The sequence below is a fragment of the Coregonus lavaretus genome (genome assembly GCF_964263955.1).
Source record: "Coregonus lavaretus genome assembly, chromosome: 16".
Classification (NCBI taxonomy): domain Eukaryota; kingdom Metazoa; phylum Chordata; class Actinopteri; order Salmoniformes; family Salmonidae; genus Coregonus; species Coregonus lavaretus.
Window position 1 is genome coordinate 49,944,779 of NC_140003.1, and position 24,997 is coordinate 49,969,775.

The following is a 24,997-nucleotide window of genomic DNA, read 5'->3' on the forward strand; positions in this document are numbered from 1 at the left end:
AGTATGGGTGCGTCCCAAATAGCACCCTGTTCCCCTTTATAGTGCACTACTTTAGACCAGTGCACTGAATAGGAGATAGTGTGCCATTTGGTACGCAGCTTGTATCAAGAATATTGAGTGAATTGCTCTGATAAAGTATATGCTGTAGCTAGCTGTTCACATTGAATCTCTAGGCCCCAGTTAATCTGTCAACAGTGAATCTCTAGGCCCCAGTTAATCTGTCAACAGTGAATCTCTAGGCCCCAGTTAATCTGTCAACAGTGAATCTCTAGGCCCCAGTTAATCTGTCAACAGTGAATCTATAGGCCCCAGTAAAATCTGTCAACAGTGAATCTATAACCGCGATCGATAATAGACAGTACTGTGCAGCCGTCTTCATCGACCTGGCCAAGGCTTTCGACTCTGTCAACCACCGCATTCTTATTGGCAGACTAAATAGCCTTGGTTTCTCAAATGACTGCCTCGCCTGGTTCACCAACTACTTCTCAGATAGAGTTCAGTGTGTCAAATCGGAGGGCCTGTTGTCTGGACCTATGGCAGTCTCTATGGGGGTGCCACAGGGTTCAATTCTTGGGCCGACTCTTTTCTCTGTGTATATCAATGATGCCGCTCTTGCTGCTGGTGACTCTCAGATCCACCTCTACGCAGACAACACCATTTTGTATACATATGGCCCTTCATTGGACACTGTGTTAACAAACCTCCAAACGAGCTTCAATGCCATACAACACTCCTTCAGTAGCCTCCAACTGCTCTTAAACACTAGTAAAACTAAATGCATGCTCTTCAACCGAACGCTGCTTGCACCCGCCCACCCGACTAGAATCACTACTCTCGACGGGTCTGACCTAGAGTATGTGGACAACTACAAATACCTAGGTGTCTGGTTAGACTGTAAACTCTCCTTCCAGACTCACATTAAGAATCTCCAATCCAAAGTTAAATCTAGAATCGGCTTCCTATTTCGCAACAAAGCCTCCTTCACTCATGCTACCAAACATGTCCTCGTAAAACTGACTATCCTACCGATCCTTGACTTCGGCGATGTCATTTACAAAATAGCCTCCAACACTCTACTCAGCAAATTGGATGTAGTCTATCACAGTGCCATCCGTTTTGTCTCCAAAGCCCCATACACTACCCACCACTGTGACCTGTACGCTCTTGTTGGCTGGTCCTCACTACATGTTCGTCGTCAAACCCACTGGCTCCAGGCCATCTATAAATCACTGCTAGGCAAATCCCCGCCTTATCTTAGCTCATTGGTCACCATAGCAGCACCCACCCGTAGTCTGCGCTCCAGCAGGTATATCTCACTGGTCATCCCCAAAGCCAACACCTCCTTTGGCCGCCATTCCTTCCAGTTCTCTGCTGCCAATGACTGGAACGAATTGCAAAAATCTCTGAAGCTGGAGACTCTTATCTCCCTCACTAACTTTAAGCATCAGTTGTCAGAGCACCTTACCGATCACTGCACCTGTACGCAGCCCGTCTGGTGTTCAACCTTCCCAAGTTCTCTCACGTCACCCCGCTCCTCCGCACACTACACTGGCTTCCAGTTGAAGCTCGGATCTGCTACAAGACCATGGTGCTTGCCTACGGAGCTGTGAGGGGAACGGCACCTCCGTACCTTCAGGCTCTGATCAGTCCCTACACCCAAACGAGGGCATTGCGTTCATCCACCTCTGGCCTGCTGGCCCCCCTACCTCTGCTGAAGCACAGTTCCCGCTCAGCCCAGTCAAAACTGTTCGCTGCTCTGGCACACCAATGGTGGAACAAGCTCCCTCACGACTCCAGGACAGCGGAGTCACTCACCACCTTCCGGAGACATTTGAAACCCCACCTCTTTAAGGAACACCTGGGATAGGATAAAGTAATCCTTCTAACCCCCCCCTTACCCCACCCCACCCACCCATTATTACAAATAAAAATCGAATAAAAAATATACAAAAATATTAAAATATTGTAAAGTGGTTTTCCCACTGGCTATCAGAAGAATGCACCAATTTGTAAGTCGCCCTGGATAAGAGTGTCTGCTATATGACGTAAATGTAATGTAAATCTGACATTTGCACACACTGTATATATATTTTCTGTTGTATTTTTGACTTTATGTTTTGTTTACCCCATATGTAACTCTGTGTTGTTGTTTTTATCGCACTGCTTTGCTTTATCTTGGCCAGGTCGCAGTTGTAAATGAGAACTTGTTCTCAACTGGCTTACCTGGTTAAATAAAAGGTGAACATTTTTTTTATCTAGGGTCGAGTTAATCTATGTCAACAGTGATTCTCTAGGCTCCAGTTAATCTATGTCAACAGTGAATCTCTAGGCCCCGGTTAACCTCAGTCAACAGTGAATCTCTAGGCCCCGGTTAACCTCAGTCAACAGTAAATCTCTAGGCCCCAGTTAATCTGTCTATGTCAACAGTGAATCCAGACTGAGCCAAGTCTGATCAAGAACAATTATATTTATTATGGAAACAGAAAGGTGCCGTTATCTCCTGATCTAGAAGGAGTTACATAACAAGTTATACATTGTTTGTTGAGTCCAGAATCCTCTTAATTTGTATTTATTTAACATTTATTTAACCAGGAAAAAAACCATTGAGACACAGGGTCTATTTTGCAATGGAGTCATGGCCAAGGAAACATCAGCAGTCAATACAACATTACAACATTAAACATACAAACAGCCCTACAACACGACATTAAGAGCTGATCCAGCCTGCAGGAAACATTTGAAGAGTTTCATTACAAAACGCGATATATGTAAGGGTTGGTGTGAGGTGTGAGTATGAAAATGTATCCACTCACTAACTGTAAGTCGCTCTGGATAAGAGCGTCTGCTAAATGACTAAAATGTAAATGTAGGTGTGACCCAGATGCGGTACAGGATAGACAGTAGGCAGTAGGCAGAGATGGTGAAACAAGGATCTTTACTGGTGGTCCCGAAGCCAGAATACAAAATAACGAACTTATCATGATAAAAGAAAGGCAGAGCAAATAAGTCTCCAAAAACCGTCTTACAGCCAAAATACGAAATACTACCTAACACTGAAACAAATAACGAAACAGGGAGAACACTTCTCAAGTACCTGTACATAGGTCTCCGATCAGACACTGAGTAGTACTGCTGGACATAGAGAAACTAGCAGAGAAAACTGAGCAAGGGAACACAGGGAAGTGAGGGCATAAATACACAGGTGAACAGGTAGACACAGGCGAACAGGGAGACACAGGTGAACAGGTAGACACAGGTGAACAGGTAGACACAGGTGAACAGGTAGACACAGGTGAACAGGTAGACACAGGTGAACAGGTAGACACAGGTGACACCAATAGGATACTGATTAGTCCAGACTGTGAGTGAGGAGGTGCCTAAGGTTGTCGGAGGATGACACCTAGTGGGTCGCTCCGGAACTGCGACCCCCTCCTGTAACAGTGCCCCCCCCCCAAGCTGTTCATCTCGGCGCCTCCTAGTGGAGGCGACGGAATGTTGTTATCAGCCCTGGGTCCCCAGGACCGCCCCTCCGGCCCATAACCCTCCCAGTCCACCAGAAATTGGAGACCCCTCCCCACCCGCCGGCAGTCCAGGATCCGGTCCACAGTAAAAGCCAGCTACCCTCCGACGAGGCGCAGCGGGGGAACAGGACGAGGAGGGGGAGCCAGGGGACAGGTGGCGACGGGCTTGAGGAGGGACACATGGAATGTGGGATGCACCCGCATGGTGGGGGGGAAGTTGCAGGTGGTAGGCCACTGGGTTGACTCGCGAACCGGGGGGACAGCTTCCTGGACTCCACGCGGAGGGGAAGATCCCCGCATGTCCCAGGAGAAAGACCGGGGCCGGGCGATGCCTGCGGTTGGCCTGATGTTGAGACCTGAGCGAGGCCCGCTTAAGCGCCGCCCGTACCTGCCTCCAGGTGCGTCGACAGCGACTAATGTGGGCCTGGACCGACGGGACCCCCGCCTCCTCCACTTGATCGGGGAATAGGGGGGATTGGTACCCGTATTGGCACTGTAAGGGGGACAGGCCGGTGGACGAGCAGAGAAGGGTGTTGTGGGCGTACTTTGCCCACGCCAGTCGCTGACTCTACGTAGCTGGATTGCTGGAGGCGTAGCACCTCAGCACCTCCTCCAGATCCTGGTTGATGCGCTCCGTCTGCCTGTTCGTCTGGGGATGGAAGCCGAAAGACAAGCTGACGGAGGCACCAAGGCAGGTGGCAAATGCCTTCCAGAACCTGGAGGCAAACTGAGGGCCCCGATCCGACACCACATCTTGGGGAAGGCCATGGACCCGGAAAACATGCTGCACCACCAATTTAGCCGTCACCCGGGCCGACGGAAGTTTGGGAAGGGGAATGAAGTGGGCAGCTTTCGAGAACCGGTCCACAGGATGACTTTGTAACCATCAGAGGGGGGTAGGGCGGAAATGAAATCCAGTGAGATGTGGGACCACGGACGCTTGGGGATAGGCAGGGGTCGGAGCAGCCCTGACGCGGGCTGACGTGAGCTCTTCGTGCGCGCGCACACTGGGCAAGCAGCCACGAAGGCGAGCGTATCTCCCAGATGTCCACCAGAACCTCCTACGCAGGAACTCCAACGTCCTGGCGCTCCCCGGATGGCTGGTGAGGTTGGACGCATGCGACCACTGAAGCAGTCGCGAGCATGCCGCCTTGGGTACGTACATCCTCCCCGATGGAACTCCGCCCGGATCGGGCTCCTGCCGTAGCGCTGCTCTGACCAGCCTATCAATTCCCCACGAAACTGGGGCAGCCATCAGGGCGATGGGGACAATGGGGGCGTCCCTCTCCACCAGGTCCATGGAGTCGAACTGCCGCGTCAGGCTTGGTGTTCTTCGACCCCGGACGGTATGAGATGGTGAACCGGAACCTGGTGAAGAACAACACCCACCTGGTCTGACGCGAGTTGAGCCTCTTGGCCCCCTGAATGTAGGATAAGTTCTTGTGGTCAGTCCATTCGATGAATGGATGAGCGGCCCCCTCTAGCCAATGCCTCCACTCCCCCAGGGCGAGCTTGACCGCTAGCAGCTCACGGTTCCCCACGTCGTAATTCCGCTCCACCGGGGATAGCCGACGGGAGAAAAACGCGCAGGGGTGAGTCTTCCCGTCCGTGAGGAACCGCTGGGACAGGATTGCTCCCACTGCAACGTCTGAAGCATCCACCTCCACAATGAACAGCAGGGACGGATCAGGATCCCGAGGACCGGGGGCGATGTAAAGCAGCGCTTCAGTGCATCAAATGCGTTCCCCGCTTCCGGGGGTCCAGGCGAAGGAGCGTACGCTTGTCTGGGTGAGGGACCCGGCTGTCAGGGGAGCGGCTAGGGAGCTAAATTTGCGAGCCGCCCCGTGGACCAGTCTATCCTGGGTTTGTGGGCGACCAGCCAGGGGTGCCCGAAGATGAGGGGATATCCTCCCATTGCCCCTGTGCCACCCGGACACGCACAGGGTCAGTGCGCCGGGTGATGAAGCCTGACCCCAATGGCCTGCCGTCCAGGCCCATGACCGGAAACCAGCTCGGAGAGGGTAACGGAACACTCCACTCTTGGACCAGCCCCGTGTCCATCAGGTTTCCCGCGGCCCCAGAATCCACCAGTGCATGCGCCCGACGCGCAGCGCGGGCCCACTGAACCCTGACGGGGAGAAAAGCCTGGGTGTCTCTAGAGTTGGAGTTTAGGTTCCGGCTCGCTAGCACCCCTCCCGATACTAGCGATGTATTGTATCCAAAGGGTGAACAGTGTATACAATGTGTGTTTTCATTTTGGGCATTTAAGCAACTTTTGGAACAATTGTATGTGGGTTTTACAGGTGTTTCCCAGGTGTTTTCATTAGGATAAATCAAGGGCAGCTTTGAGTTTGATTATATAGACTTTAGGGGAGGAGTTAAGGAATAATCAGCCCGCTGTTTCCAGACAGTAGCCTTTTATTGTTTTCCATCGCTGGATCTTGGCTCTCTCCTTTTCACTTGCTTGTTTAGAAAGTTTCCTCTTTCAGCCAACAGGAACAGATATCACAGGCTCCAATAGGAACAGATATCACAGGCTCCAACAGGAACAGATATCACAGGCTCCAACAGGAACAGATATCACAGGCTCCAACAGGAACAGATATCACAGGCTCCAACAGGAACAGATATCACAGGCTCCAACAGGAACAGATATCACAGGCTCCAATAGGAACAGATATCACAGGCTCCAACAGGAACAGATACCACAGGCTCCAACAGGAACAGATACCACAGGCTCCAACAGGAACAGATATCACAGGCTCCAATAGGAACAGATATCACAGGCTCCAACAGGAACAGATATCACAGGCTCCAATAGGAACAGATACCACAGGCTCCAACAGGAACAGATATCACCGGCTCCAACAGGAACAGATATCACAGGCTCCAACAGGAACAGATATCACAGGCTCCAACAGGAACAGATATCACCGGCTCCAATAGGAACAGATACCACAGGCTCCAATAGGAACAGATACCACAGGCTCCAATAGGAACAGATACCACAGGCTCCAATAGGAACAGATATCACCGGCTCCAATAGGAACAGATATCACAGGCTCCAACAGGAACAGATATCACAGGCTCCAACAGTAACAGATATCACAGGCTCCAATAGGAACAGATATCACAGGCTCCAATAGGAACAGATATCACAGGCTCCAACAGGAACAGATATCACAGGCTCCAACAGGAATAGATATCACAGGCTCCAACAGGAACAGATATCACAGGCTCCAACAGTAACAGATATCACAGGCTCCAATAGGAACAGATATCACAGGCTCCAATAGGAACAGATATCACAGGCTCCAATAGGAACAGATATCACAGGCTCCAATAGGAACAGATATCACAGGCTCCAACAGGAACAGATATCACAGGCTCCAACAGTAACAGATATCACAGGCTCCAATAGGAACAGATATCACAGGCTCCAACAGGAACAGATATCACAGGCTCCAACAGGAACAGATATCACAGGCTCCAATAGGAACAGATATCACAGGCTCCAACAGGAACAGATATCACAGGCTCCAATAGGAACAGATATTACAGGCTCCAATAGGAACAGATATCACAGGCTCCAACAGGAACAGATATCACAGGCTCCAATAGGAACAGATATCACAGGCTCCAATAGGAACAGATATCACCGGCTCCAATAGGAACAGATATCACCGGCTCCAACTGTCTGGTAACTGCTAGTAGTAGAGCTGAGCAGGCTACAGAGGGAGTTTTCCCAGAAGGGCTTTTTAGAGAGAGAGAGAGAGACAGGCATGGGGGATAGAGAGAGAGACAGGCATGGGGGAGAGAGAGAGAGACAGGCATGGGGGAGAGAGAGAGAGAGAGGCAGGCATGGGGGAGAGAGAGAGAGACAGGCATGGGGGAGAGAGAGAGAGAGAGACAGGCATGGGGGATAGAGAGAGAGAGACAGGCATGGGGGATAGAGAGAGAGACAGGCATGGGGGAGAGAGAGAGAGACAGGCATAGGGGATAGAGAGAGGGCTTTGTAGATGAACACATACCAATGTAGCTGTCATATAAAGTGAGGTCCAGACCACAATTTGATACAAGGTGCATTGGTGGGTGAGTGACTTAGCATTTGAAATAAAGCGCAAGGATGCATGATGAACAGAGTCTAGTCTAGGTAAGACAGAGGAGGCTGCATGCATATACAACAAGTCACAATAATCGATTACAGAGAGAAAAGTGGCTTGAAAAAGCTTATTTCTAGCCTTAAAGGGGAAGCAAGCCTTGTTACGAAAAAGAAAAACCAAATTGCTGTTTAAGCTTCCTCACAAGATTATCTACATGAACTTTGTAGGACAGCTTTATCGTCCAACCACATACCAAGGTACTGGTAGAAGACACCTTTTCAATGGGTGATGTAAAAATGCTAAAGGCAGGCATGGGGGATAGAGAGAGAGAGACAGGCATGGGGAGAGAGAGAGAGACAGGCATGGGGGATAGATAGAGAGAGAGAGAGACAGGCATAGGGGATAGAGAGAGAGAGACAGGCATGGGGATAGAGAGAGAGAGACAGGCATGGGGATAGAGAGAGAGACAGGCATGGGGGATAGAGAGAGAGAGAGACAGGCATGGGGATAGAGAGAGAGAGACAGGCATGGGGGATAGAGAGAGAGAGAGACAGGCATGGGGGATAGAGAGAGAGAGACAGGCAAATGGGATAGAGAGAGAGAGAGACAGGCATGGGGATAGAGAGAGAGAGACAGGCATGGGGGATAGAGAGAGAGAGAGAGAGACAGGCATGGGGGATAGAGAGAGAGAGAGACAGGCATGGGGATAGAGAGAGAGAGGCATGGGGATAGAGAGAGAGAGACAGGCATGGGGGATAGAGAGAGAGAGACAGGCATAGGGATAGAGAGAGAGAAAGACAGGCATGGGGGATAGAGAGAGAGAGAGAGAGACAGGCATGGGGATAGAGAGAGAGACAGGCATGGGGGATAGAGAGAGAGAGAGAGACAGGCATGGGGGATAGAGAGAGAGACAGGCATGGGGGATAGAGAGAGAGAGAGAGAGAGAGAGAGAGAGAGAGAGAGAGAGAGAGAGAGAGACAGGCATAGGGATAGATAGAGAGAGAGACAGGCATGGGGGATAGAGAGAGAGAGAGAGAGACAGGCATGGGGATAGAGAGAGAGACAGGCATGGGGATAGAGAGAGAGAGGCAGGCATGGGGGATAGAGAGAGAGACAGGCATGGGGATAGAGAGAGAGAGAGACAGGCATAGGGATAGAGAGAGAGAGACAGGCATGGGGGATAGAGAGAGAGAGAGACAGGCATGGGGGATAGAGAGAGAGACAGGCATGGGGGATAGAGAGAGAGAGAGAGACAGGCATGGGGATAGAGAGAGAGAGAGACAGGCATGGGGGATAGAGAGAGAGAGAGACAGGCATGGGGGATAGAGAGAGAGAGAGACAGGCATGGGGGATAGAGAGAGAGACAGGCATGGGGGATAGAGAGAGAGAGAGAGACAGGCATGGGGATAGAGAGAGAGAGAGACAGGCATGGGGGATAGAGAGAGAGAGAGACAGGCATGGGGGATAGAGAGAGAGAGAGACAGGCATGGGGGATAGAGAGAGAGACAGGCATGGGGGATAGAGAGAGAGAGAGACAGGCATGGGGATAGAGAGAGAGAGAGACAGGCATGGGGGATAGAGAGAGAGAGAGACAGGCATGGGGGATAGAGAGAGAGAGAGAGACAGGCATGGGGATAGAGAGAGAGAGAGACAGGCATGGGGGATAGAGAGAGAGAGAGACAGGCATGGGGGATAGAGAGAGAGAGAGACAGGCATGGGGGATAGAGAGAGAGAGAGACAGGCATAGGGATAGAGAGAGAGAGACAGGCATGGGGGATAGAGAGAGAGAGAGACAGGCATGGGGGATAGAGAGAGAGAGACAGGCATGGGGGATAGAGAGAGAGAGAGAGACAGGCATGGGGATAGAGAGAGAGAGAGACAGGCATGGGGGATAGAGAGAGAGAGAGACAGGCATGGGGATAGAGAGAGAGAGAGAGACAGGCATGGGGATAGAGAGAGAGAGAGACAGGCATAGGGATAGAGAGAGAGAGAGAGACAGGCATGGGGGATAGAGAGATAGAGACAGGCATGGGGATAGAGAGAGAGACAGGCATGGGGGATAGAGAGAGAGAGACAGGCATGGGGGATAGAGAGAGAGAGAGACAGGCATGGGGGATAGAGAGAGACAGGCATGGGGGATAGAGAGAGAGAGAGACATGCATGGGGGATAGAGAGAGAGAGACAGGCATGGGGGATAGAGAGAGAGAGAGACAGGCATGGGGGATAGAGAGAGACAGGCATGGGGATAGAGAGAGAGAGAGACAGGCATGGGGGATAGAGAGAGAGAGACAGGCATGGGGGATAGAGAGAGAGAGAGACAGGCATGGGGGATAGAGAGAGACAGGCATGGGGATAGAGAGAGAGAGAGACAGGCATGGGGGATAGAGAGAGAGAGAGACAGGCATGGGGGATAGAGAGAGAGAGAGACAGGCATGGGGGATAGAGAGAGACAGGCATGGGGATAGAGAGAGAGAGAGACAGGCATGGGGGATAGAGAGAGAGAGACAGGCATGGGGATAGAGAGAGAGACAGGCATGGGGGATAGAGAGAGAGAGAGACAGGCATGGGGGATAGAGAGAGAGAGAGAGACAGGCATGGGGGATAGAGAGAGAGAGAGACAGGCATGGGGGATAGAGAGAGAGAGACAGGCATGGGGATAGAGAGAGAGACAGGCATGGGGATAGAGAGAGAGAGACAGGCATGGGGATAGAGAGAGAGACAGGCATGGGGGATAGAGAGAGAGAGACAGGCATGGGGATAGAGAGAGAGACAGGCATGGGGGATAGAGAGAGAGAGACAGGCATGGGGATAGAGAGAGAGAGACAGGCATGGGGGATAGAGAGAGAGAGACAGGCATGGGGATAGAGAGAGAGACAGGCATGGGGATAGAGAGAGAGACAGGCATGGGGGATAGAGAGAGAGAGAGACAGGCATGGGGGATAGAGAGAGAGAGACAGGCATGGGGGATAGAGAGAGAGACAGGCATGGGGGATAGAGAGAGAGACAGGCATGGGGATAGAGAGAGAGACAGGCATGGGGGATAGAGAGAGAGAGACAGGCATGGGGATAGAGAGAGAGACAGGCATGGGGATAGAGAGAGAGACAGGCATGGGGGAGAGAGACCAGCCCCTGGTCTGGTCTGGTCTGGCCTGGTCTGGTCTGGTCTGGCCTGGTCTGGTCTGGTCTTTGTTTTAATCATGAAAAGGTTTCTTGTGTTCTTCTTGTGGTCGTCACAATAGTTCACAATTACCCCGGCGCTGTCTGCATATTGAATTCGTTTTATGACATTCTGTGGGCAGGAGACTCGAGTTCCACGAAGAATACTTTACCATAATTCAAACCTCAAAGATTTTTATTGGCCTATAGATGGTGATTTCTATTGGCCTAAAGATGGTGAAAAAGACTGCAAATGCAGCAATATATTTCAAATCTAATCGCTGAACACATCACATTTCTCACATATTCATTCAAATGAGATAGTAGTCTGGAGAGTTGAAGCCAAAGATGAGACTAATTCTGCTTCTGTCCCATGTAGTTTCCAATTGTGTGTTACACTGTCCCTAGTGGAGAAGATGTGTTACTGTAGGTCAGAGGAATCTGGCACACTAAGAACAGGTAATGATCATTATCACTGGGCTTTATTGTATAAGGAATTGGGCACACTAAGAACAGGTAATGGTACAAAGTCACGCAAGGGATTTAGAGAGAGAGAGACAGGCATGGGGGATAGAGAGAGAGAGAGACAGGCATGGGGAGAGAGAGAGAGACAGGCATGGGGAGAGAGAGAGAGACAGGCATGGGGAGAGAGAGAGAGACAGGCATGGGGATAGAGAGAGAGAGAGACAGGCATGGGGAGAGAGAGAGAGACAGGCATGGGGAGAGAGAGAGAGACAGGCATGGGGGATAGAGAGAGAGAGAGAGACAGGCATGGGGGATAGAGAGAGAGAGACAGGCATGGGGGATAGAGAGAGAGAGACAGGCATGGGGGATAGAGAGAGAGAGAGAGAGGCATGGGGGATAGAGAGAGAGAGAGACAGGCATGGGGGATAGAGAGAGAGAGAGACAGGCATGGGGGATAGAGAGAGAGAGAGACAGGCATGGGGGATAGAGAGAGAGAGAGAGACAGGCATGAGGGATAGAGAGAGAGAGACAGGCATAGGGATAGAGAGAGAGAGACAGGCATGGGGGATAGAGAGAGAGAGAGACATGCATGGGGGATAGAGAGAGAGAGAGACAGGCATGGGGGATAGAGAGAGAGACATGCATGGGGGATAGAGAGAGGGAGAGACAGGCATGGGGATAGAGAGAGAGAGAGACAGGCATGGGGGATAGAGAGAGAGAGACAGGCATGGGGATAGAGAGAGAGACAGGCATGGGGGATAGAAAGAGACAGGCATGGGGGATAGAGAGAGAGAGAGAGAGAGAGAGAGAGAGAGAGAGAGAGAGAGAGAGAGAGAGGCATGGGGATAGAGAGAGAGAGAGACAGGCATGGGGGATAGAGAGAGAGAGACAGGCATGGGGGATAGAGAGAGAGAGACAGGCATGGGGATAGAGAGAGAGACAGGCATGGGGGATAGAGAGAGACAGGCATGTGGGATAGAGAGAGAGACAGGCATGGGGGATAGAGAGAGAGACAGGCATGGGGGATAGAGAGAGAGAGAGACAGGCATGGGGGATAGAGAGAGAGAGACAGGCATGAGGGATAGAGAGAGAGAGAGACAGGCATGGGGATAGAGAGAGAGAGACAGGCATGGGGATAGAGAGAGAGACAGGCATGGGGGAAAGAGAGAGAGACAGGCATGGGGGATAGAGAGAGAGAGAGAGAGACAGGCATGGGGGATAGAGAGAGAGAGACAGGCATGGGGGATAGAGAGAGAGAGGCAGGCATATGGGATAGAGAGAGAGAGAGAGACAGGCATGGGGATAGAGAGAGAGAGACAGGCATGGGGGATAGAGAGAGAGAGAAAGGCATGGGGGATAGAGAGAGACAGGCATGGGGGATAGAGAGAGAGAGACAGGCATGGGGGATAGAGAGAGAGACAGGCATGGGGGATAGAGAGAGAGAGAGAGAGAGAGAGGCATGGGGATAGAGAGAGAGAGAGAGAGGCATGGGGGATAGAGAGAGAGAGAGACAGGCATGGGGGATAGAGAGAGAGAGACAGGCATGGGGATAGAGAGAGAGAGAGACAGGCATGGGGGATAGAAAGAGAGAGAGACAGGCATGGGGATAGAGAGAGAGACAGGCATGGGGGATAGAGAGAGAGAGAGAGACAGGCATGAGGGATAGAGAGAGAGAGAGAGAGAGAGAGAGAGAGAGGCAGAGAGAGCTCAAAGACATTGCTCCTGCATTTTTAACAAAAAATATAGATTTAGAGTTAGATAAAGTAGGATTTTTTGGCAGGGACATATACAGGATGCTACCCTCCACAACATAACCTTCATTCCAAACCAAAACTCCAAACCTACAACCTGATTTTGGACGGAATTACCTGGAAAGCTTTCTACTACCAAGGATTACTATTCTCAAACTATACAGCAAATGCTCTGGCAAACAAACAGAAACCTGAAAACACCATCCAACCTGGAACTGAGTGAGTAATGTTTAGTATGAAGCTATTTTTCACTTTCAAAAACCAAGAAGAAAAATACATTACAATGATATATTTTATTTTATAAGGACTGAATGCTTAGGCTACCAAGCTTAAACTTGCTACAAAGAGATACAATTTCAATTAGCACTGACGTGTGAAGTGAGAGGTGTAAAAGCCCTTGAGCCAAACAATGGCAGGAGAGTCGTACAGTCTACCCCAACTAGAGGCCTTAGAAGAGGCCTTAGAAGCACCCCCCCACTGTTCAGAGGTCATTAAAATACAGTACCCTCTGAATGTAAAAAACGACAAGACACGAAAAGAGTACAAATTGAAACTTCTTTTGGGGAAGCACGAGACACTTTTTGCTGATTTGTATAAAAATGGGAACATAAGCAACCTTATCTTCCACACAGACCATCCCCTGGCATGGCACAGTGCTATACTAGCACACTACCCCTCTGTTAAGAGGGGGGGTGTTAGCGACGGGTGGAAACTCAGGATACTGGACAACGAGGACTCTGAGTCGTCTAATATTAATCTCTATAAATCTGGAACCGTTTTGGTTCAAGGCAACACCAAACAGTTCCAGCTGGACTTTCACCTAATCAAAGAAATAGCTCAGCAGGAGAAGCTGTCCCTTGAGAAAGATACCCCTACCCCGAGCGGGTCAGACCAGACCTCTTCATTAAATAACCCCACAGAGCAACCCCAAGCAGAAACTCAACTTCCCAGCACAGAGTACTACTCCCTCATTGAAATGAAGGATAAATTCACCCAGCTGGAGGTAAGGCAGGTGGAGCTGGAACAGCAGGTGAACACACTCCAGTCAGCACAGACCCAGACAACAGTCCAGCACAACAACACCCCCTTAACTAGACCTGGAGAGCTGGAGGTAGAGAGAGACATGTCTGCACTCTGGACTGTGGTGAGACAACATCAACAGGAGAAAGAGCAGGAGCAGGAGAAGAACAGAGCACTAGAGGAGAGGATCAGAGTGCTGGAGGAGAAGGTGAGAACGATGACGGGTGACATTGAACAACCCATTAGAGAACAGCCCACCTCAGATCCTGTCCAAAGTCTCGACACCGCAGCAGAACAGTACACCCTAGACCCTGACCATAGCCTCGACATCACACCCAGACAAACAAATGAAGAACCCCAAGCCCTGGGGACCCCAACCCCTCTGAGCAACCCCCCAGTCAGACACCCTGATAGCCCTCATGACGACCCCCCCACACCCACTGAGGACATACACAAGCCACAGATTGTACTCCTTATGGACTCAAACGGGAAATACATACAAGAAAATAAACTTTTTCCAAAACACAAAGTGTCTAAACTCTGGTGTCCAAACACCCAGCGCGCCCTAGACCTTCTGTCTGAGGACCGACTAGGATCACCCAGCCACATAATAATACACACAGGCACAAACGACCTGAGAACACAGCAGGAAAGGGTGGCCACATCACTCAAGGGAGTGATAGAAAAAGCTTATTCTACTTTCCCCAACGCACAAGTGGTTATCTCAACCCTGTTACCACGAAAAGACTTCCACCCTGCTACCATACAGCGGGTAAACGCAAGTATTTCCCATGACTGTGCATCAAAACCAAATGTCTTCCTGGCCCACCACTCCACCCTGGACGTGAACAGCCTTTATGACCAGGTCCACCTATACAAGGCAGCAGTGCCCACCTTCGCCCGGACCCTAAAGGATATCGCCCTCAACCGCAGACCCAACACCTCACACAGGAGCAACAGATCAACAGACACCCCGCCCAGACCAGCGAGACACACTCCTACTTAAACTCTTTAACATCATCCTTAGGTCTGGCATCTTCCCCAATATTTGGAACCAAGGACTGATCACCCCAATCCACAAAAGTGGAGACAAATTTGACCCCAATAACTACCGTGGGATATGCGTCAACAGCAACCTTGGGAAAATCCTCTGCATTATCATTAACAGCAGACTAGTTCATTTCCTCAGTGAAAACAATGTACTGAGCAAATGTCAAATTGGCTTTTTACCAAATTACCGTACGACAGACCACGTATTCACCCTGCACACCCTAATTGACAAACAAACAAACCAAAACAAAGGCAAAGTCTTCTCATGCTTTGTTGATTTCAAAAAAGCTTTTGACTCAATTTGGCATGAGGGTCTGCTATACAAATTGATGGAAAGTGGGGTTGGGGGAAAAACATACAACATTATAAAATCCATGTACACAAACAACAAGTGTGCGGTTAAAATTGGCAAAAAACACACACATTTCTTTCCACAGGGCCGTGGGGTGAGACAGGGATGCAGTTTAAGCCCCACCCTCTTCAACATATATATCAACGAATTGGCGAGGGCACTAGAACAGTCTGCAGCACCCGGCCTCACCCTACTAGAATCTGAAGTCAAATGTCTTCTGTTTGCTGATGATCTGGTGCTTCTGTCACCAAACAAGGAGGGCCTACAGCAGCACCTAGATCTTCTGCACAGATTCTGTCAGACCTGGGCCCTGACAGTAAATCTCAGTAAGACAAAAATAATGGTGTTCCAAAAAAGGTCCAGTTGCCAGGACCACAAATACAAATTCCATCTAGACACCGTTGCCCTAGAGCACACAAAAAACTATACATACCTCGGCCTAAACATCAGCGCCACAGGTAACTTCCACAAAGCTGTGAACAATCTGAGAGACAAGGCAAGAAGGGCCTTCTATGCCATCAAAAGGAACATACAATTTGACATACCAATTAGGATCTGGCTAAAAATACTTGAATCAGTTATAGAACCCATTGCCCTTTATGGTTCTGAGGTCTGGGGTCCGCTCACCAACCAAGAATTCACAAAATGGGACAAACACCAAATTGAGACTCTGCATGCAGAATTCTGCAAAAACATCCTCCATGTACAACATAAAACACCAAATAATGCATGCAGAGCAGAATTAGGCCAATACCCGCTAATTATCCAAATCCAGAAAAGAGCCGTTAAATTCTATAACCACTTAAAAGGAAGCGATTCCCAAACCTTCCATAACAAAGCCATCACCTACAGAGAGATGAACTTGGAGAAGAGTCCCCTAAGTAAGCTTGTCCTGGGCCTCTGTTCACAAACACAAACAGACCCCACACAGCCCCAGGACAACAACAACAACAACAACAACAACACAATTAGACCCAACCAAATCATGAGAAAACAAAAAGAGAATTACTTGACACATTGGAAAGAACAAACAAAAAAACAGAGCAAACTAGAATGCTATTTGGCCCTAAACAGAGAGTACACAGTGGCAGAATACCTGACCACTGTGACTGACCCAAACTTAAGGAAAGCTTTGACTATGTACAGACTCAGTGAGCATAGCCTTGCTATTGAGAAAGGCCGCCGTAGGCAGACCTGGCTCTCAAGAGAAGACAGGCTATGTGCACACTGCCCACAAAATGAGGTGGAAACTGAGCTGCACTTCCTAACCTCCTGCCAAATGTATGACCATATTAGAGACACATATTTCCCTCAGATTACAGCGATCCACAAAGAATTCGAAAACAAACCCAATTTTGATAAACTCCCTTATCTACTGGGTGAAAAACCACAGTGTGCCATCACAGCTGCAAGATTTGTGACCTGTTGCCACAAGAAAAGGGCAACCAGTGAAGAACAAACACCATTGTAAATACAACCCATATTTATGTTTATTTATTTTCCCATTTGTACTTTAACTATTTGCATATTGTTACAACACTGTAAATATACATAATATGACATTTGAAATGTCTTTATTCTTTTGAAACTTCTGAGTGTAATGTTTACTGTTAATATTTATTGTTTATTTCACTTTTGTTTACTATCTACTTCACTTGCTTTGGCAATGTTAACACACGTTTCCCATGCCAATAAAGCCCTTAAATTGAAATTGAAATTGAATTGAGAGAGACAGGCATAGGGATAGAGAGAGAGAGACAGGCATGGGGGATAGAGAGAGAGAGAAAGGCATGGGGGATATAGAGAGAGAAAGGCATGGGGATAGAGAGAGAGAGACAGGCATGGGGGATAGAGAGAGAGACATGCATGGGGGATAGAGAGAGAGAGACAGGCATGGGGATAGAGAGAGAGAGAGACAGGCATGGGGGATAGAGAGAGAGAGAGACAGGCATGGGGGATAGAGAGAGAGAGACAGGCATGGGGATAGAGAGAGAGAGACAGGCATGGGGGATAGAGAGAGAGAGAGACAGGCATGGGGGATAGAGAGAGAGAGAGAGAGAGAGAGAGAGACAGGCATGGGGATAGAGAGAGAGACAGGCATGGGGGATAGAGAGAGAGAGACAGGCATGGGGATAGAGAGAGAGAGAGAGACAGGCATGGGGGATAGAGAGAGAGAGACAGGCATGGGGGATAGAGAGAGAGAGAGACAGGCATGGGGGATAGAGAGAGAGAGACAGGCATGGGGATAGAGAGAGACAGGCATGGGGGATAGAGAGAGAGAGACAGGCATGGGGGATAGAGAGAGAGAGAGACAGGCATGGGGGATAGAGAGAGAGAGAGACAGGCATGGGGGATAGAGAGAGAGAGAGACAGGCATGGGGGATAGAGAGAGAGAGAGACAGGCATGGGGGATAGAGAGAGAGAGAGACAGGCATGGGGGATAGAGAGAGAGAGACAGGCATGGGGATAGAGAGAGACAGGCATAGGGGATAGAGAGAGAGAGACAGGCATGGGGGATAGAGAGAGAGAGAGACAGGCATGGGGGATAGAGAGAGAGAGACAGGCATGGGGGATAGAGAGAGAGAGACAGGCATGGGGGATAGAGAGAGAGAAGCCCTGTCTTATAGCGGGAGATAGGGAGAGAAAAAGGCAACAGTGTCAAGTTGTCAGGGCTAATCTCTAATGTCAGTTGTCAGGACTAATTTCTGGTGGACAGACTACGTAAACAGAACTGGTACCGTAGATCTGTCATGATACAACTAGATTAGTGAGATCAGCAACATTAGTTCTGGTACTTGGGTTTTTAATCACGATTTCCCAGGTGGTTAGCATCTTTCGAATTTCGGAAGGGGAGGGGACATTCGGCCCGTAACTTGCAAAGAGAGAGAGGGTGGACTCCTGGTTCCGGTTCCCCTTAAATCTCTTCTCTTAACATGTATGGACCCAGAACTTAAAGAGATTCTCCGGTTCGTTTATATACTTTTTAGCCAGTAGTTCTGAAAGTAGCACTCACCGTCACATACGTGCACAACGTCATTGCCCTCTCTCTCTCTCTGCTGTCACTCAAATGGCAAGGGGCTGAATCTCATTGGCTGAAACTCTAATTGCTAGGGGGCTAGCCCACGTGGGCGGAAAATGTAGGGAAAATGGCGCCGCACAGCTTCCAGAAAACAGTCGCTTTCAAACTAGAGATTTCATGGCTAATGGAGTAAAACAGTTCATGTATGAACACATCAACACATCCAGCCCAAAGTGGAATAAAATATACTTACTAGTCACCAAAGTTCCGGAGCATGTCTTTAATCGAGCATCTGACCAATTATGCAAGACTTTAGTTCTGGGTTAACCGATATTATGTCAGGGCAGACCCCGGGGGTAAACTGAGATTATGTCAGGGGATAAATTATACCCTTTTCACACTATTGTTCCCCCCTGAACTGTACTGTGCCAGCTCAGTTGTTTTCCTTTCTCATTGTCAGGAGTAGGTGGGACAGGTTAAGGCCAGACAGGGCGTGGCAGAGGGGCGGGGCTCTTACCTGTTCAACAGTAAGGGGTGAACAGATCTCCTCTCCTCTCAGGATCATGGACCTCTGGGTCAGAACCTCAGACAGCTGGAACGAGTCCAGACCCAGCAGATCACTGACATTACTGACCACTGGAGAGAGAGACAGACAGATATGTTACTGACCACTGGAGAGAGAGACAGACAGATATGTTACTGACCACTGGAGAGAGAGAGAGACAGACAGATATGTTACTGACCACTGGAGAGAGAGACAGACAGATATGTTACTGACCACTTGAGAGAGAGACAGACAGATATGTTACTGACCACTGGAGAGAGAGACAGACAGATATGTTACTGACCACTGGAGAGAGATAGTCCAGTATCATTGAGAGAAGCTGGTTGAGAGAATGCCAAGAGTGTGCAAAGCTGTCATCAAGGCAAAGGGTGGCTATTTATATTTGGATTTGTTCAACACTTTTTTGGTTACTACATGATTCCATATGTGTTATTTCATAGTTTTGATGTCTTCACTATTATTAGAAAATAGTAAAAAATAAAGAAAAACCCTTGAATGAGTAGTTTTGACTGGTAGTTTATATAGTTTTTTATATATATATATATCGTTTTATATATAGATTTATATAGTTTTATATATATAGTTTTATATATATAGTTTTATATATATAGTTTTATATATAGTTGTATATATAGTTTATATATATGATTTTATATAGTTTTATATACATAATTATATATATATATAGTTTTATATATTGTTTTATATATATAGGTTAATATATATTTATATATATATATATATATATATATATATATATATATATATATATATATATATATATATATATATATATATATATATAGTTTGCTATATAGTTGTATATATATATATATAGTTTAATATATAAGTCCCCTGTAGCTCAGTTGGTAGAGCATGGCGCTTGCAACGCCAGGGTTGTGGGTTCGTTTCCCACGGGGGGTGGGGGCCAGTATGAAAAAATCTATGCACTCACTAACTGTAAGTCGCTCTGGATAAGAGCGTCTGCTAAATGACTGAAATGTAAATGTAATATAGTTTATATATATCGTTTTATATAGTTTTATTTACATAATTATATATATATTTTTATATATATCGTTTTATATATACAGTACATTTAAATTATTTTTTCCCCTCATCAGTCTACACACAATACCCCATAATGACAAAGTAAAAACAGGTTTTTATACATTTTTGTAAATGTCTGAAATATCACATTTACATACGTTTTCAGACCCTTTACTCAGTACTTTGTTGAAGCACCTTTGGCAGCGATTACAGCCTCGAGTCTTCTTGGGTATGACGCTACAAGCTTGGCACACCTGTATTTGGGGAGTTCCTCCTATTCTTCTCTGCAGATCCTCTCAAGCTCTGTCAGGTTGGATGGGGAGTGTCGCTGCAAAGCTATTTTCTGGTCTCTCCAGAGATGTTCGATCGGGTTCAAGTCCGGGCTCTGGCTGGGCCACTCAAGGACATTCAGGGACTTGTCCCGAAGCCACTCCTGCGTTGTCTTGACTGTGTGCTTAGGGTTGTTGTCCTGTTGGAAGGTGAACCTTCGCCCCAGTCTGAGGTCCTGAGCGCTCTGGAGCAGATTTTCATCAAGGATCTCTATGTACTTTGCTCCATTCATCTTTCCCTCAATTCTGACTAGTCTCCCAGTCCCTGCCGCTGAAAAACATCCCCACAGCATGATGCTGCCACCACCATGCTTCACCGTAGGGATGGTGCCAGGTTTCCTCCAGACGTGACGCTTGGCATTCAGACCAAAGAGATCAATCTTGGTTTCATCAGACCAGAGAATCCGTCTGGCCACTCTACCATAAAGGCCTGATTGGTGGAGTGCTGCAGAGATGGTTGTCCTTCTGGAAGGTTCTCCCATCTCCACTGAGTAACTCTGGAGCTCTGTCAGAGGGACCATTGGGTTCTTGGTCACCTCCCTGACCAAGGCCCTTCTCCCACGATTGCTCAGTTTGGCCGGGCGTCCAGCTCTAGGAAGAGTCTTGGTGGTTCCAAACTTTTTCCATTGAAGAATGATGGAGGCCACAGTGTTCTTGGGGACCTTCAATGCTGCAGACATTTTTTGGTACCCTTCCCCAGATCTGTGCCTCGATATAATATCCTGTCTCTGAGCTCTACGGACAATTCCTTTGACATCATGGCTTGGTTTTTGCTCTGATATGCACTGTCAACTGTGGGACCTTATATAGACAGGTGTGTGCCTTTCCAAATCATGTCCAATCAATTGAATTTACCAAAGGTGGACTCCAATCAAGTTGTAGAAACATCTAAAGGATGATCAATTTCGAGTCTCATAACAAAGGTTCTGAATACTTTGGAAATAAGATATTTCCTGTTTTCGCTTTGTCATTATGGGGTATTGTGTGTAGATTGAGGAGGAAAACATTTAATTAAAACATTAAAAAGTTAAGGGGTCTGAATCCTTTCTGAAGGCACTGTATATAGTTTTTCTCAGCAGGCTTTGTCTTTAACTGAAATGTTACCTCAGCTTCTTCACTATCATGCATTAGAATAACCTCCTCTCCTTTAACCTCCCTCCCTCCCTCCCTCTCTCTCCTCCCCTCTCCTTTAACCTTCCTTCTCTCCCTCCTCCCTCTCCTCCCCTCTCCTTTAACCTTCCTTCTCTCCCTCCCTCCCTCTCTCTCTCTCCTCCCCTCTCCTCTCCTTTAATCTCCCTCCCTCTCTCTGTCCTTCCTTCCCTCCCGCCCTCTCTCTCCTCCCCTCTCCTCTCACCTCCCTCCCTGTCCTTCCTTCTCTCTCTCTCTCCCTCCCTCCCTCCCTCCCTCCATTTAACCTCCCTCCCTCTCTCTCTGTCCTTCCTTCCCTCCCTCCCTCCCTCTCCTCCCCTCTCCTCTCATTTAACCTCCCTCCCTCCTCTCTCCCTCCCTCCCCTCTCCTCTCACCTCCCTCCCTGTCCTTCCTTCCCTCCCTCCCTCCCTCCCTCTCTCTCTCTCTCCTCCCCTTTAACCTCCCTCCCTCTCTCTCTGTCCTTCCTTCCCTCCCTCCCTCCCTCCCTCTCCTCCCCTCTCCTCTCATTTAACCTCCCTCCCTCCCTCCTCTCTCCCTCCCTCCCCTCCTCTCCTTTAACCTCCCTCCCTCCTCTCTCCCTCCCTCCCCTCCTCTCCTCTCCTTTAACCTCCCTCCCTCCCTCCATCCCTCCATCCCCTCTCCTCTCCTCTCTCCACCCTCCCTCCCTCCCATCTCCCCTCCCCCCTCCTCTCCTCCCTCCTCTCACCTCCTTTGGATGTGATTTGTGCTCCTCCTGCGGTCATGAATTCTATGTTCCCTATCAGGAGAACAGCAGACAGCAGCTTGAAGACGTCCCGTATCTCCTCCTCGCTGAACTCCATCACCTTTAAAGCCTCCTGGTGGACAGAGACAGAGAGATGATGAGTTTCCTTCTACTGAACCCAGACTGGATAATACATGCTGCAGGGCCCATGTTCAAAAGTATCCCAGAGTAGGAGTGCTCTAGGATCAGCTTTTCCATACAGATCATAATGAATAAAATGACATGGACAGAGAGGACCTGATCTTAAATTGGCACTCCTAATCTGAGACGTTTGTTGAATACAGGCTCCTGGGTTATTGCGCCCTCTGGTGGCAGCTTGTGAAGGTACAACCAGCCTCACCATAACACTGTCGTAGAGCTGCAGGTCGTCTAGGCTCCTGTCCTTCACACAGCCAGACTGACTCAGGTAGAGGTACGACTCCGGGCCCTCAGACAGGAAGTACAGCTCTGGAACACAGACAGAAAATAACTTTAGGCAGTTGAAGCAAGCAGTCACATTTTCTCCAGGAAATGTACCTTTTCTAGAGATACAAACAAAGTCCCACTGTATTTACATTTTAGTCATTTAGCAGACGCTCTTATCCAGAGCGACTTACAGTTAGTGAGTGCATACATTTTTTCATACTGGTCCCCCGTGGGAAACGAACCCACAACCCTGGCGCTGCAAGCGCCATGCTCTACCAACTGAGATACACAGGTATTTGTCACATGCTTCGTACAGGTGTAGACTAACAGTGAAACGCTTACTTACAATGCAGAGTTCAAGATAAAGAAAAAATAAATATATATTAATAATAATAGAAATTGTGACATGGAATAAATACACAGTGAATAACGAGTAAAAATAACATGGGAGTAGAATTAACATGGCTATATACAGGAAGTAGAAAATAACATGGCTATATACAGGAAGTAGAAAATAACATGGCTATATACAGGAAGTAGAAAGTAACATGGCTATATACAGGAAGTAGAAAATAACATGGCTATATACAGGAAGTAGAAAATTACATGGCTATATACAGGAAGTAGAAAATAACATGGCTATATACAGGAAGTAGAAAATAACATGGCTATATACAGGAAGTAGAAAGTAACATGGCTATATACAGGAAGTCATAAATAACATGGCTATATACAGGGAGTAGAAAATACCATGGCTCTATACAGGAAGTAGAAAATAACATGGCTATATACAGGAAGTAGAAAATACCATGGCTCTATACAGGAAGTAGAAAATAACATGGCTATATACAGGAAGTCATAAATAACATGGCTATATACACAGAGTATTAGTACCAAGTCGATGTGCAGGGGTGAGAGGTCATTGAGGCAGCTACAGTGCCATCAGTAAGTATTCACACCCATTGGTCCATAAGACTTATTCAACATTTTGTTTGTTTTACAGCCTGATTTTAACATGATTATGAATGACTACCTCATCTCTGTACACCACACATACAATTATCTGTAATGTCCCTCAGTCGAGCAGTGAATTTCAAACACAAACCAGGGAGGTTTTCCAGTGCCTCGCAAAGAACGGCACCTATTGGTAGATAGGTAATAAAAAAAAAAGCAGATATTGAATATCCCTTTGAGCATGGTGAAGTCATTAATTACATTTTGGATGGTGTATCAATACACCCGGTCACTGCAAAGGTAAAGGCGTCCTTCCTAACTCAGACAACAGGATAGATAATAGACAGTAGCAGCAGTATACTGTAGGTAGGGGTAAAGTGACTAGACAACAGGATAGATAATAGACAGTAGCAGCAGTATACTGGTGCATCGGTACCACTTTGAATGTCTGGTACCGCTTCTTGAGCAAGTGAGGCACTTTAGTTGATTCTGTACAGTGGAGGCTGGTGTCACTTAGAAACATGGTTTCCATGTGTTTGATACCGTTCCATTGATTCCATTCCAGCCATTACTATGAGCCGTCCTCCCTTCACCAGCCTCCAATGATTCCATACAAGTGTTGCAATAACTCTACTCCAGTCAAGGAGTCTCTGTATGAATGAACGTACCTCTGTGGTCCTTGTCTGCCCCGGCCAGCAGAGCATAGAAGATATGATAGTTCCTCTCTCCAGGGTTCTGCCTCACCACACGGTTCTTTTCAAGTAAATCTGAAGGGTTAAAGTTAAGGAAAACAAAGACAGATAGATACATCTCTAAGCCATACCAGACATCACAGTAAGGTCCAGGCCTCAGTACATTCATGGCAAAAGGTCTTGGTCTTGGGCCTCAGTAAGGTCCATTAGTGGTAACAGGTTGAGTCCAGGCCTCAGTATGTTACTGTAAAGCAAAACAGTAAGGTAGTCTTAATAGGTCCTCATTACGTTAATGTGGTAAATGAAAGGATACAGTCGATGATGCATCCTCCTTGGATGTTCCCACTCTGGGAGAAGTGGAGCTGGATGAACTTCCCAAAGCGGGAAGAGTTGTTGTTGTAAACCGTCTTGGCATTCCCAAACGCCTCCATGATGGGGCTGGAGAAAGAAAGAAAGAAAGAAAGAAAGAAAGAAAGAAAGAAAGAAAGAAAGAAAGAAAGAAAGAAAGAAAGAAAGAAAGAAAGAAAGAAAGAAAGAAAGAAAGAAAGAAAGAAAGAAAGAAAGAGAGAGAGAGAGACAGAGAGAGATCATTTAGAATTTTAAGCCAGTGTCACACAAAGCAATTTGGACGCAATTTCTGTTGCAGATGCAA

At 47.9% G+C, this 24,997-nt stretch overlaps 1 protein-coding gene across 1 annotated transcript in view; it reads right to left on the reverse strand.

Annotated features, from left to right (window-relative positions):
* The window catches only part of LOC311143887 (unconventional myosin-X-like), a 199,038-nt gene that overhangs the window by 113,289 nt on the left and 60,752 nt on the right, over nt 1–24,997 (reverse strand). Inside the window, exons 6-10 of the mRNA XM_084179757.1 lie at nt 24,659–24,783; nt 24,322–24,420; nt 22,635–22,741; nt 22,238–22,367; nt 18,955–19,073 (exon numbers count right to left, since the gene is read on the reverse strand). Of these exons, the coding sequence (XP_084035883.1) occupies nt 18,955–19,073; nt 22,238–22,367; nt 22,635–22,741; nt 24,322–24,420; nt 24,659–24,783 (580 nt within the window). The remainder of the gene's footprint in view (nt 1–18,954; nt 19,074–22,237; nt 22,368–22,634; nt 22,742–24,321; nt 24,421–24,658; nt 24,784–24,997) is intronic.